The sequence below is a fragment of the Lotus japonicus genome, chromosome 4 (assembly GCF_012489685.1).
Source record: "Lotus japonicus ecotype B-129 chromosome 4, LjGifu_v1.2".
NCBI classification, from domain to species: Eukaryota; Viridiplantae; Streptophyta; class Magnoliopsida; order Fabales; family Fabaceae; genus Lotus; species Lotus japonicus.
This window is the reverse complement of record NC_080044.1, coordinates 1975517-1990008: the sequence shown is the minus strand read 5'-3', so window position 1 is coordinate 1990008 and position 14492 is coordinate 1975517. Positions and strand designations below refer to the sequence as shown.

General features: G+C 37.1%; 2 protein-coding genes and 1 non-coding gene across 3 annotated transcripts; 2 read left to right on the top strand and 1 right to left on the bottom strand.

Moving 5' to 3' along the window:
- The first annotated feature begins 963 nt into the window (after positions 1-963).
- LOC130710814 (phospholipase A I) lies at positions 964-8929 on the top strand. Its single transcript, XM_057560185.1, has 18 exons — positions 964-1803; positions 2305-2452; positions 2781-2859; positions 2940-3093; positions 3183-3392; positions 3478-3723; positions 3810-3972; positions 4064-4324; positions 4410-4531; positions 5236-5397; positions 5735-5924; positions 6043-6179; positions 6302-6440; positions 6653-6844; positions 6936-7404; positions 7500-7716; positions 7809-7898; positions 8222-8929. Exons 1-18 carry the CDS (start codon positions 1249-1251, stop codon positions 8666-8668), a joined length of 3981 nt encoding a protein of 1326 aa, XP_057416168.1. The 5' UTR covers positions 964-1248; the 3' UTR covers positions 8669-8929.
- A 2463-nt stretch (positions 8930-11392) lies between these two features.
- LOC130710705 (uncharacterized) lies at positions 11393-11716 on the top strand. The gene has a single exon (XM_057560055.1). It carries the CDS (start codon positions 11393-11395, stop codon positions 11714-11716), a length of 324 nt encoding a protein of 107 aa, XP_057416038.1.
- A 1626-nt stretch (positions 11717-13342) lies between these two features.
- On the bottom strand, positions 13343-13414 carry TRNAW-CCA (transfer RNA tryptophan (anticodon CCA)). The gene has a single exon. It is a non-coding gene; the product is annotated as a tRNA-Trp (tRNA).
- Between the last annotated feature and the right edge of the window lie 1078 nt (positions 13415-14492).

Here is a 14492-nt window from a genome sequence, read left to right as displayed (position 1 = left end):
TGATTATCACCAACTCCATAGGGCACTAAATCGCAGATGCATTTGCCTTGGTCATCATGCATTAGCCCGTCCCAACCCATGCAACGATCCATCATTTGTGTTCAGTTTTAGATAGCCACTAAGAGAGGGACGCCATATATAACTGTGAAGAAATTCACCAACTTGATTTACGTGAGGAGTCGAAGAGACATAATCCGCATAAAATCATCCTGATCATGGGAAATGCGACGCCAAGCTTCGTGAAGACCAAGGATGACTCTAAAAGATCATGTTGTTCTGTCATTTCGAGACACTCCAAAAACTATAGATGAATTTTATACTATAGTTGTTGCGGGCTAGAGAACTAACTCACTCAAAAAGATTGGGAAGCTTAAAATTAAGCAAATATTTCAATAATATGCCACTTTAACCAATTAAATTAAATATTAAAATTGTTTTTTCACATCTTTCAAATCTGAATGGTTGACAATGTATGCATCAAAATTAAACTCTTATAAACTTCATAGTTGAATTACAATTATGAGATTCTAATGTGGAGTTTATAAGACCTTAGACTCTCCAACTGTAACTGTGAACTTTTGCGATATAGTTCTTCTAAAATTCTTATTAACCGGTATCAAAGCCTTCCACCTTGTCTCTCAACTACAAACGAGCAATGCGAGTAGTGACACAAGATTAGTCAAAGTGCTAGTGACATCCAGCTCGCGCGGCACAGGGCAGTGAAGTGCGGCACGATGTCAGAACTCAATTGCAATGTATGAAAGTTGAGTCTCTCATTAGAAGTATGAGATTCTAATGTAAAATTTATATTGGTTATAAAAATATTACAACAAAGAAAAACACCTCAAAACTACCCGACAGACACTAATAACATATTGGGAAGATCGGCAAAGACTCACGACCCACATAAATTAACTATAATAATAATTTATTTTCACATACCAAGTGTACAAAGAAAAGGAAGGACCTGGGTCTGAATTTGATGCGATACGTTGTTGACGGGTAACACACCTCACCAACATCGCTGGCAAAACTGAAGCACATTTCTCTTCTCTTCTCTTCTCTTGTGTGCACAGACACAGTGTGCACCATCTTCCTTCGTTCTGAGATTCTCGATCGTTGAATTCAACCACCAATCGCCGCCATTCACCACCGATCGGATTCGGATCCGAAATGCACCGCACAATTTCACCGACGAAGACTCCATCATGGCGTAACTGAATCCTCAACCGTCATCAACGTTCAACAATGTCTTGGGGATTGGGCTGGAAGAGACCTTCCGAGATCTTCCACCTCACTCTCAGCTATGGCACCGACGATCCGCCGGAGAATCTCGCCCGGACCTCAACCTCCTCACGGTCGTCATCCGCCTCATCGTCATCGTCGTCCTCCTCCTCTTCGTCAATCCTCTCGCAGGATCAGGACCTTGGATTTCGCATTGAATTGGATTGGTCGGCGTCGGAGGACGAGGATCAGGCTGCTCTCAAGCTTCAGTCGCAGCTCATGGTGGCTCTGCCGATGCCGCAGGACACCGTCGAGGTTGAGTTGAGACCGAGGGACGGTGAGGAGGATACGGTGGATTTGAGCATGAAGGTTGTTAAGAGAAGGGAGCCTCTCAGGGCGGTTTCGATGGCTAAGGCTGTTGCTACTGGTCAACAAAGCGATGGCACAGGAGTTTTGATACGCTTGTTGCGCTCCGATTTGCCTTCCTCGATTCCGCAGCACGTTGAAGACGCCGTTGCTGGTTGCGGCCACCGCTGGACCAGTCTCGCTGTGCTTGGTATGTGCGGCTGTGGCTTGTCGGTGAGTGTTGCATTGTTGTTATTGGTTTAATCAATGCAGTGATGATTCTCAGTTTTGATGATTTTTATGCAGTGAATTTCAATCTGTGATAGTTTAAAAGTTCAATTTGCAACTGTTCTAGTTGTTGGGGTTGATTGTGAAATTTGCAAAATTGAAGTAGTTAGTGGTTCTGTTTGTTCTCTGATTCATCAGCACAGTAACATACTAAATATTCAATTTGTACTCTCATGTTTGCTTGCCTGTTTATTCCTCAATGTTCCTCGGGAAGCGCGTTTGTTTTATAAGTTATTATGTGTTTGAATTTCTGTTGAGCACAATGCCTATCCGCATTGAAGTCAATATGGTAGAGTCTTGCTTTTTGTTTTTGTGTTGATGAGATGTATGTTTTCCCGTTTGTGTTGAGCGAAATGGAAAACCAAGCATACACTTTAAGGTGGGAAGTCGAGCACGATTGAGTTGGATCAGGGATGTTTTTAACATTGTATAATTAACTATGCACAGGTATTTCCAGTAGAGCTCACACAACTGCCACACCTTGAGAAACTTTACCTTGATAACAACAAGCTGACCGTTTTGCCACCTGAGCTTGGTGAGCTAAGAAGCTTAAGAGTGCTCAGAGCTGACAACAACATGCTTGTCTCAGTACCTGGTAAGCTTTTCATTTCATATAGGAATTATTGAATAGGGGTTTTCTTGTGTGCCTATTGCCTAACAAACTAGAATCATTATTATTACATCATCTAGTAAGCATGCTGAGTAAACATGAGCAGACAGCACTATCTGTAAATAATGAGAAATGTTAGATTACATGAGCAGCTAAGGGGAGCTAGCCCCACTTAGTGCCGCAATGCATTAAAAAACATAGTGGATAATGTAGTGTTCACTTTTGAGATATTTCCTAAAGTGACTGAGGTCTTTCGATTAGTGTTTCTTGCAAAAGAAGCTCTTTTATCTGATTTTTTTAGTTGTTTGAGCAGCGGAACTGAGGCAGTGTGTGCAGTTGGTGGAGTTATCATTGGAAAACAACAAGCTTGTTCGGCCTGTTCTTGACTTCAGGTTTTTGGATTAAATGTTTTTGTATAAATTAATTTAGACTCCATGTATTCTTGTGGCCTTATTGTTCTGGGATATGGCAGGGCTATGTCTGAACTACGTGTTCTTAGGCTATTTGGAAATCCTCTTGAGTTTCTTCCTGAAATTTTGCCCCTCCACAAACTTCGTCACCTTTCTCTTGCAAATATTAGGATTGTGGCTGATGAAAATTTGAGATCAGTGAATGTGCAAATAGAGGTAGCATTTTGCAAACTAACTAAATTATTTTCTGATTTTACAATGTGATACATATTCAGTAAAACATACTTTTTTTCTGGTCATTGCAGATGGAGAATAGTTCTTACTTTGGTGCATCTAAGCATAAACTCAGTGCTGCCTTCTCTCTTATATTCCGTTTTTCTTCTTGTCATCACCCTTTACTAGCATCTGCTCTAGGAAAGATAATGCAAGACCAAGGAAATAGAGTATTTGTAGGTAAAGATGAGAATGCAGTGCGGCAGCTTATAAGTATGATAAGTAGTGACAACACACATGTGGTATGTTTTAATGAGCCTAACAATCACACATTTTTTTATTCTGCTGCTCTATTTGGTTGTTGTGATCATTCTTAATATTTTACAGGTTGAACAAGCCTGCTCTGCTCTTTCAGCCCTTGCTTCTGATGATTCTGTCGCACTGCAGCTGATGAAGGCGGACATCATGCAGCCAATCGGAATAGTTCTGAAATCTGCAGGTCGGGAAGAGGTAATATCTGTATTGCAAGTTGTGGTCAAGTTGGCTTTCACATCTGATACAGTCGCTGAGAAGATGTTGACCAAGGATATTTTGAAATCATTAAAGACTTTATGTTCCTTTAAAGATCCAGAGGCAAGTTAGTTTCTTTCATTAAATTGATACAATAGATTCCTTATATTATACTATGTTCTTTAATTTTAGGGTTTATCGTTCTACAGGTACAAAGATTAGCTCTGTTAGCTGTTGGAAATTTGGCCTTCTCTATAGAGAATCGCCGCATACTTGTTACTTCTGAAAGCTTGCGAGAACTTCTCTTACGCCTGACTGTTGCAACTGAATCACGTGTATGTAAAGCTGCAGCCCGTGCTTTGGCAATTCTTGGTTTGTCTCTAACTCTATATATAAAATTTACCTATGACTTTCAAGATGTTTCATTATGATTAATGGCTGTCTTCACTTTTCGCTTTTGTAGGAGAAAATGAAAACCTGAGGCGTGCAATAAGAGGAAGACAAGTGGCTAAGCAAGGACTTCGAATACTCTCAATGGATGGAGGTGGGATGAAAGGTTTAGCAACTGTACAAATGCTGAAGGAAATTGAAAAAGGAACTGGAAAACGAATACATGAGCTATTTGATTTAATATGTGGCACATCAACGGGCGGAATGCTAGCTGTTGCCCTTGGGATTAAGTTAATGACATTGGAAGAATGTGAAGATATATACAAAAATCTTGGTAAGGATGTGCTGTAAGAATTTTAGATCATCTGTTTATATGCCCGGCAATTTTAGATAAACTGATTCAAAACATTTTGAATCAGGTAAGCTTGTTTTCGCTGATCCTGTTCCCAAGGACAATGAAGCTGCATCATGGAGAGAAAAGTTAGATCAACTTTATAAGAGTTCATCACAGAGCTTTAGAGTTGTTGTTCATGGATCAAAAGTATGCACTTCTTTTATGTTATTGTATTGACTTTTTTTTTTTTATCATTTCTCTTCTTCCTGAACATTACATTCATGCATTCATATAAATACCTTAGAAGCTGTTGAGATCTGACATCAACTAGAGAAATGGCCGATGTAGACTTATAAAGGGTCGGGCAGTCATCATCTCATGAGCTAGCTTTTAGGGTTGAGTTAGACATAGTACAAATTCAAGATGGTATTAGAACCTATGGTAGATCTGATGTTGGGCAACCCACCGTAGCCAATGATCAACCTGGCCTTACACATTTCCCAGTGTAATCTACATAGTCTCATAGTTTCCCCAGTGCATTAAAAAAATCAGCTCTATGATTTAAGATGTCCAATCTTGGACCTGAAGGTGTGGTTTAAAATCCCACATCAACTAGAGATATGAACAAAGTAGACTTTATAAAGTTTGGACAATCCTCACCCTATAAGTTAGCTTTTGGAGTTGAATTAGATTTTACCCAAATTCAAAAGAAACTTGCGCTTTAGAAATTCTGAGTGGAAATGAAATACTTCACTTTATTGAAGTTTATGTTGTGCAATTCCTTTTATGTTTGAAGACAAGTGTGTAATGGATTCCTTTCTATGTAGCTATTCGTTATTTGGACAGCTATATATGTATCAGCTATATATTTCTATGCCCTAAAGGGAGTATTATGACTTATTGTCTTGCAGCACAGTGCAGATCAGTTCGAGAGGCTATTAAAGGAAATGTGTAGTGATGAAGATGGGGATCTAATGATAGACTCTGCTGTGAAAAATGTGCCCAAAGTTTTTGTTGTATCAACCTTAGTGAGCATGATGCCAGCACAGCCGTTCATATTTCGTAATTATCAGGTGTGAGTCTATCTACACACACACATTTATGTACTATATATATATATATATATATATATATATATATATATATATATCAAGAAAAAGAGGGGACTATAGTTGTAACATAATCACACATAGAAGCTAATTTCACCATCAGTTTTACCTTTTTTATTGGAAAATGTTTTTTGATCTTTTGATGTGCCCGTGTATTACACAGGCTGCACTCTATTATTTTTTTATCGGTCTTTATCATTGCTATTAATTCCACTTGCTCATGGTTGTTAATGTAGTGTTTCATTGCAATATTTGTTTCTCTCATCTTTTCTTCCTCTTTAATTTTACATCTACAATGCAGTATCCTGCTGGAACACCAGAGGTGGCTCTTACAACATCAGATAGTTCTGGGATCACTGTATTAGCATCGCCTATTGGTGGACAAGCTGGCTATAAACGCAGTGCATTCATTGGAAGTTGTAAGCATCAAGTGTGGCAGGCTATCAGAGCGTCATCTGCTGCTCCTTATTATCTTGATGATTTCTCAGTTGGTATTGATTTTCTCTGCTATTGTTTGCATCAAGTAGCTGTATTTATCTTTTGGTTATTTCCTTTTCTTTTTTGTATTGCTTTGACATGTTTTTCTTTTTATCCTGCAATGTGCCAAAGATGTCAACCGCTGGCAAGATGGTGCGATAGTGGCAAACAATCCTACAATTTTTGCCATAAGAGAAGCACAACTTCTGTGGCCTGACACAAAAATTGACTGTCTGGTTTCAATAGGATGCGGTTCTGTTCCAACTAGGGTAACTAATCTTCTCTATTTTAGTTTTACAATTGATGAGTAATTTTGATTTTGGAGACTTGTCGCTGACTATTGAAATTTTAGAGTTACGTATTTTGTTTTTGTGCATTCATACTGTTGTAGATGCGAAAAGGGGGTTGGAGGTATCTGGATACAGGGCAGGTGTTGATTGAGAGTGCATGCTCTGTTGATCGCGTGGAGGAAGCTTTAAGTACATTGTTACCTATGCTTCCTGAAATACAATATTTTCGTTTCAATCCAGGTATTACTTGTGTATTGGAGTGTAAGGATGGAAGAATCTTCTTTTGCATTCTTACAAATCTATTAGAACCAATTTTCAGTGATTTCCTATTCTTTTTCAATGTTAAATTAGTTTCTTTTCCTTGTCTAATGGGACAAGTGTCCTTGCACCGTAGCTATTGTGGGGGAAGAACTTTAATTCTCAGCAAGTGTTCTCTGTGTTTGGCCTTACAGTTGATGAACGTTGTGATATGGAACTTGATGAGACAGATCCAACAAACTGGCTAAAGTTGGAATCTGCAATTGAAGAATATATGCAACAGAATCATCATGCATTTGAAAATGCGTGTGAGAGATTGCTTCTTCCTTTCCAGCATGACGAGAACCTGAGATCTAAATTACCCAAGACAAAGGAGTCAAACGAGGGTATTGTGAATTAAATGTTGTGTACACTGTTAAATTTCACTTTCATTGATCCCTTCAAATATTGAAATCCTTTTTTACCTGTTTTTATCAGGTGCAAATGGCCCTACTTTAGGGTGGAGGCGCAATGTCCTACTTGTTGAAGCTTCACATGATCCAGATTCTGGAAGGATGATCCATCATGCCAGGGCGCTCGAGTCATTCTGTGCTCGTAATAGCATACGGTTATCCCTCATGCAAGGCTTGTCGGGGATAGTCAAGACAGTGCCATCAACAACATTCGCGACTCCATTTGCGTCACCTTTGTTCACAGGAAGCTTCCCTTCAAGTCCACTTGTGTATAGCCCTGATATAGGTCAGAGGATTGGACGAATTGATCTGGTACCACCTTTAAGTTTAGATGGTCAGTTGGGAAAATCAGCTGCATCGCCTCCAGTATCTCCTCGAGGACTTAGGCAGCTCTCTGTGCCTGTCAAAGCATTGCATGAGAAATTGCAGAATTCACCACAAGTGGGTGTTATACATTTGTCTCTTCAAAATGACTCAGATGGCTTAATTGTTAGGTATGTTCTACCATATTTTATGAATTCATATTCAAATTCATCAGTTCTTTTTCTCCATATGGTTGGAAGCCTGATTATGCTGGCATTTCATTTAGTTGGCACAATGATGTGTTTGTGGTGGCTGAACCTGGAGAGCTTGCTGATAAATTTCTACAAAGTGTTAAATTCAGTTTGTTGTCAACAATGAGGAGACATCGCAGGAAGGGCGCATCTCTCTTGGCAAATATTTCTACCATTTCTGATTTAGTTGCCTTTAAACCTTATTTCCAAATTGGAGGCATTGTTCACCGTTATCTAGGACGTCAAACCCTAGTATATTTTCTTCCCTTTGTCCTTTTTTATAATTAGCTGAAATCAAATTAATATATCTATTAGAAACTTGAGTTTGGATATCTTTTATGCAGGTTATGGAAGATGATCATGAAATTTGTTCATACATGTTCCGTAGGACTGTTCCCTCTATGCATTTATCACATGATGATGTAAGATGGATGGTATGTGCTTTGTCCCTCTTGATGTCAATTTTGTCGAGCTGCACTCAAACTACTAAGGACTTGTTGACTACAACCCAATGTTCACTTTCATCATCTGATTAGGAAATTCAGATATAGAATAATGATTGGATTTTTAGCACTTGACTATATGAGTCATTTTTATACTCTCCAATACAAACGCATTTTCCCTGGGGTAGGAGGTATAGGGAAGAGAAACTGCAGACTATTTGAAGCTCACATCCTCTATATAATATACATATATACGTGGATATGTTCTGACTCATTTCTGTTTTCTCTTTTTGTTGTTATATTGGATAACCTAGGTTGGAGCTTGGAGAGACAGGATCATAATATGCACAGGGACATATGGACCTACTCCTTCTCTTATTAAGGCCTTGCTGGATTCAGGTGCCAAAGCTGTCGTATGTTCTTCAAATGAACCACCAGAATCTCAGTTGACGACGTCCTTCGATGGTTCCAGAGAGATGAATGCGATGGAAAATGGGAAGTTTGAAATCGGAGAGGACGATGCAGACGATGAGAACGTACCTGCCAGTCCAGTTAGTGACTGGGAAGATAGTGACGGTGAGAAAATTTTGGACCGCAGTTTTTCTTTTTGGGACGATGATGAAGAGGAACTGTCACAATTTGTTTGTCAGATATACGAATCATTATTCAGGGAGGGTGCTGGTATCAATGTTGCCTTGCAACATGCCCTTGCCTCATATCGAAAAATGGGGTATGTGTGCCATCTCCCTGGCGTACAATAATTTGTTCACTTAACTTGATCTTACACAATAGTAATACCCATAAAAAAGAAAAAAAGAAAAAAGAGAAACAAAGAAAGAGAGTCTGTGTGAGAACGTGTTCTTACAATATAAAATCTCAATCGATAACCAATTTTGATGGCTTGTAAAGATGTGCATTGTCAGTTAATGTTTCGTTGTTTTTTTCTTGTTCTCATGTGTGGATTTAATAACCATTTGATTAGAGCTTGGTATAGTAGTATCAAAGATTTCCTTTCCTTGTCACTTACACTTTATTTGGTGGTGGAGATAAAGAGGAAATAGAGAAGATGAGAAGAGAGAAGTTGAGTAAAGAGAAAGATGTGAGAAATAGAGTAGATTTTGTAGGTTGTTCAGTGAACAGAAATAGAGAAGAGATTTGTGTAAGCTCTTTCCCTTCCTTTGGTTAAATAGTGAATAGTGAATGGAAAGAGAAAGAGTTATTTTTGGTGCTAAAAGACGTTTTTACCCAATATTCAGTTTTGGAGGGCACAATATTTTGAAGGGCATAAAAGACAGTAACCAAATTTAGCATGAGTTTCTCTCTTTCTTCGCAAAAGAGAGGGAACCTGAAAAAGGTGGTGGATCCCATTTTTCATACTCTTTCTTCTCTATTTGTGCACCAAAAAGGGTCACTGGTTGATCAAACTCTACCCTCACTCTATTGCCTCTATCTCTCCTCTGAAACTCTTCTTTAACAAATGAACTGTTAAGCTTTGTTTGGTAGGAGTGTGCTTAGAGAGACTTGGCAAAGAGAGAAGTAGAGAGGAGGGAACACACTCAAGGGGTGTTTGGTGTGAAAAACTTTATGAAAGTGAGAGAAGAGAGATGAGAAAAAGGCGGTTTCAAATTTCAACCACATTTTTTGGTTTGCTCAAATTGGAGAGGAAGTCCAGATTTTGATATAATTTTTTTTTGCCTTTCTAGTTATATTCATTCTATACATGTTAATTATATATCTGATTAGGGGTAAAATATCTTTTTTTTAGAACAATACTATTTTCATATTATTTTTTATCTTCTCTTTGTCTCTATTCATTTTCTCCATTTTCATCTTCTCTCATTACACCTTTTCTTCTCTCTACCATACAAAGTGACCATAACAACACATTAGACGAGTACACGATAAGAATGTGATATATAAGTTACATGAAAATATTTAATGCACCACCACCCTCCACCTCCACCACCGCCTCTACTGCCGCCTCGCCCCTCAGCCACCATCACAACCACCGGCCTCCACGGCTATCGCCACCACTACTGTCTACCGTCATGACCCACCACCATCATTGCTACCGCCACAACCATCTTTATCCACCGCTTCCATCACCCAACATCATCACTGTCATCTCTAACGTCACCGCCACAACCACCATCATCACCCTCCATCACTACCACCACCACCACTACTGTTTTGTCGCCGCCGCCCATCACCCCTCACTAACACTATCATCAATTTCATATTATCTATCATTATTCAATATTTCACAAAATATAAAATTATATTAATTTAACTAATATAATACGTTACACTGTGGATCGGATGGTCAAATATTGTATAATACTATTATGTCCTATGCTATCCGACACTATATATACTATACAATATATCAAACTAACCACTCAATTCTTATGCATGATGGTTGATTGTGGAATATAATGATTAATAGTGATACATATAGTGTCGAAATAAGTTTTATTATTGCATGTTTAATTTTGATTATTTTGTTTTCATTTTTTCACACATAATCAGGTAATCAAATTACCTGTTTTCCGATGTATTAATAAAAAAGGTACCTGCAACTCTTGGATTTCTTGGCTGCAATTTAAGTTTCTTATTTCAATACATTAATATAATTTCACTCATTTGGATGAACAAATACCCCCAGTGTTATTCTTTTTTCTGCAGTAATAATGCATCTTTTAATTCAAATAAACTTAATGATAGACTATGATTCAAAGTGAAAAGAATCTTCGATTTGAGGAATTATTAGCAAGACACCAAGTTAGTAGGACCCCCGGCCATACCCAAAAAGCACACAACCAAGCCAATGAAATATCAATCACTTTCCTTTGGCCAAGGCATGAAAGGTGGAGAGTGACTTGAATCAATAGAGATAAAAAAAAAAGGTAAGTGAACAATTAAGTTAGTTCCAATTGAGGCCCTTTAGAAATTTTAATTTTGTCAATATGACAGTTTGTGATTAATGTGAGGGTGCAGATTGCAGAAAGTCCATTTCATGCGCACTGTATGAGCATGCATATTGCATAGTAACAAACTTCTATGAGTATGTTTAGAAATCATTCTACGATCGGTTCTTAATTCAAAATTAGTAACTTTTGTGTGCTATAATATATGATAAGAAAAGAAAAATTGATCCAAACATGCATATTAAAAACAGGCTAAGAAGTCAAAAGGGTAGAGCGATGCCGGGAATATAAGTAAGTTTTTATTGCAGACATCGGGAGAAAATATGATGTCATTGTTCACTTTTTAAAGCTCAATTATGGAATTTCATGCTTTTCATAAAGCATGTCATTATCTACTATTAAGTAAAGATCAAAAAGTGATGCTCCAAATTGAAAATTAAAATTTTGGATCATGACCATAACTATCTTAATCTACAAGCCTCTTTGATGATTCCAGTTGTAAAACCAATGCACTATAAAATCAGTGTCACTGCCATTAAATCCAAATTCTCAGATAGAATGGCAGCTCCTGCTCCGGTTGCTATAGGCACAAGGGGAACAATTGGATCTCTTGTCAGGAAAGAAATTGAATACTTCACCAATTCACAGAAGGCTCAGCCACAGTTTGTGGACATGGTTTCTAGCAGAGGCTATTCTACTTCCAAGCCTAGTTTCTGGTTCTTGCTAATGACAGGGAAGAGGAGGAAGAAAAGAGGTGCAAATAATGGGTTTCTCCCAAAAATATGTTCTGCTGTTGAAGTAGCAGAAAGCAATCAATTGAACAGGATTCCTGGTTACAGCTACAGGATCCTCAAGAATGACATCAACAACTTTCAGCACTAGGTGAATCCTTGGAATTTCTTGAGTTTGATGTATCTTGAGTGACAAGAACTTGCAGCATGTTCATGTTGTTTTTCACTTTGTGTAGCCAGATTGGGCAGTTTTTTACTACTTTGGGGTTCATCTTGAGTTAAAATTCTCTCTTGCCATGTCCTACTCCTGCTTGCTACCTTTTCTGGATTTCAGATTAAATATAAATTCAGTATTTTGTCCCTTGAGTGAATAAGTTTGGAAACCCTTCTACGAATTATTTTCAAGTGAGAATCAACTCTCGGGGGAGAAGCTTTTGTGAGAAAACTATGTGCTTTATAATTAATTTTGATGATAGCGAAGCTGAACCAAACACGCTATAGACTTATTTGTCCCAATGCAGCTCATTGGAAGTATGGTGCTAGCAAGATTATTTGATCAGATAGTTAGTGAATGGATACCATTCTCATTGGATGTTTCATTTCATATTCAGATCTGTGACCCTCTTTGTACTTCTCAAGTCTGAATAAAGTTTCATGCACAAGAGTTGGTATGTTTATCAACACATTTGTAATTGTGGATGCATTATTCTGCTTTTATGAGTCAATTGGTAAAATAGAAACAGAAAAAGCAGATGAAAGTAAGACAAACAGATTATGTAAGGACTTAACTTTGATTCACTGTAGTACTGTACAACATTTTGTTTTGGTCAATGTGTACAATATTTTTGTATGGTGTGTTATGTTCAAACTTAATTAGTTGATCTAGTCGGGCAATGATTCAATGAAGCTATGCATGTTACTGTGTGTTTAGATACTAGTCGAACGTAATGGGAATGGATTTAGATAAAAGTTATGTACTTCTGTTTACTTTTTTTATATTTTAAAGTGTATGTTAATGTCTTATGTTAGATTTACAACGAATATCCAAACATACTTAATGAGAAACCATAACTAAATCTCAATGGATTCATTTGGGGTTGTATTTTTCTCTAGTTTTTGCCCACTGCTAGATGCTCGAGAGCTGTTACAGACTTACAGTATCACGTTAATTAACTTTTGTCACGTTAATTAACTTTTGTCAAATTATAATAATCTATTTTAATAATTAAACCATAACTAAATATTTTATAATTGATAGGTATTATAATTCATATTTAATTAAATTTTAAGTAGGTTCCTATACTTTAACAGAAGTTCGGACCATTGAAGTGCATGAGAATCCCATGGTTGGCCTTGTGTTATGAGAGGCTAGCTTGCTGCTTCTGTCCTTTGTTTTTCTCTTTAAGTTGTTGTTTACCAAAAAAAAAAATTAGAAGTTCATGAATGACAATAAGTGAAGATTTATTTATTTTTGGTAAAAAAAAATTTTAAAATGTAAAGATTTCGTTTTAAAACTTTTAAATTACAAAAACTTATTTACAAATTTTTTAATATTGTATATTAATTTCATAAATATTTCAAAAAAGTTTCTGAATTGTTAAGGACATTGATTCATTTCAAAAAAGAAAAGGACATTGATTAAAAGTTTCTGAATTATTATAGCTTGGTCTGATGTAAAATTCGTTGGGCCAGGCCCGTTAAGCAATGCAACATCTTTCTTCAACAAAAAAAAAAGTTCTCGAAAAAGTAAAAAAAAGATTGGATCATTTCAGGGAATTGAACCCGACGTGAATCGAACACGCAACCTTCTGATCTGGAGTCAGACGCGCTACCATTGCGCCACGGATCCATTTGTTGGTAATCATCTCCAAAGAAAATAATTATTAGTCAAAAAACGGATCTTATATGCAATGAGGTAGCCCCTTTTTGTATGCACATCTATTATCTTTAGGGTCCGTGCATGATCCCCTCCATGCACAAGATTAAAGAGATATCAGTCATTAAAATATTTATGAATGAATATATGAACAAATAAATTTAATTTGAAGTGTAGACCTTGGCAAATAACTCCAAGAGGCTAAAATACTATGGTGATTTCCAAAGGGGAAAAGAGTATGTCGAAGCACATCTTTATATGGTAGGGGAGATTGAAACTTCAAGGATACAGCCCCTTTAAGAACAAAGCATTTGAAGTTTGCTTAAGGAAAACCGAAGTTTTCAAGCCCAACTCAAAGTCAAACGCAAACGATTAAGATCAACTCAAGTACAATCTTCTAGACTAATTTGGAATCATGATGAGCAGGGACCATCAAAGGTAATTCGAGGCCAACCCACGATTCGGACTGGTCTTGAGGCAGTTGTCCAAGATCGAGTTTCATGGTTATGCTAAGTACTTTACATTGTCTTGTGATTTGATGTGTTACTTTTCTGTTTTTATGCTTTCTAACGGATATTCAAGTAGGCTTATTAGTCCAATGTTGGTCAATTAATCAAGTCCATAACAATACAAATTAAAAATGAAGAAAGACTCAAATTCCTTATATTGTCTTAAAAATTTAGCTTGTGTTTTAAAAATGAGTGGAAATGAATAAGATGAATGAAAGGGTGAAATATTTCCTTGCTCAAATTGGTAAGTAAATGTTGGAATGTAATAACATTTGTATCTTCTTATTAACCATTCTATGTGTTATATGTTAATAACCATGACTAGAAAAGATAACAATATATATATTTATAGATTAAAAATTAAGATAGATTTTTCAAGGACTAAAAATAACATTTACTATATTTTCAAGGAGTAAAACCATATTTAAGCTAATAAAATTTGACAAGAGAACTAAGAAGCGTTGATAACTGTCCAGCAGGCAGGTGGTGGTGAATGGAGTGCAACAACCACATTTCGTTTGTCAGTTGGACTCGAAGAAGCT

What these genes read in the sequence shown, in the direction of transcription:
- LOC130710814 (XM_057560185.1), top strand. Translation starts at nt 1,249, where the DNA reads ATGTCTTGGGGATTGGGCTGGAAGAGACCTTCCGAGATCTTCCACCTC. An exon ending in TGTGCGGCTGTGGCTTGTCG is followed by an intron (nt 1,804 to 2,304) that starts GTGAGTGTTGCA and finishes AACTATGCACAG; the next exon opens with GTATTTCCAGTAGAGCTCAC. An exon ending in TCAGATGGCTTAATTGTTAG is followed by an intron (nt 7,405 to 7,499) that starts GTATGTTCTACC and finishes CATTTCATTTAG; the next exon opens with TTGGCACAATGATGTGTTTG.
- LOC130710705 (XM_057560055.1), top strand. Translation starts at nt 11,393, where the DNA reads ATGGCAGCTCCTGCTCCGGTTGCTATAGGCACAAGGGGAACAATTGGA.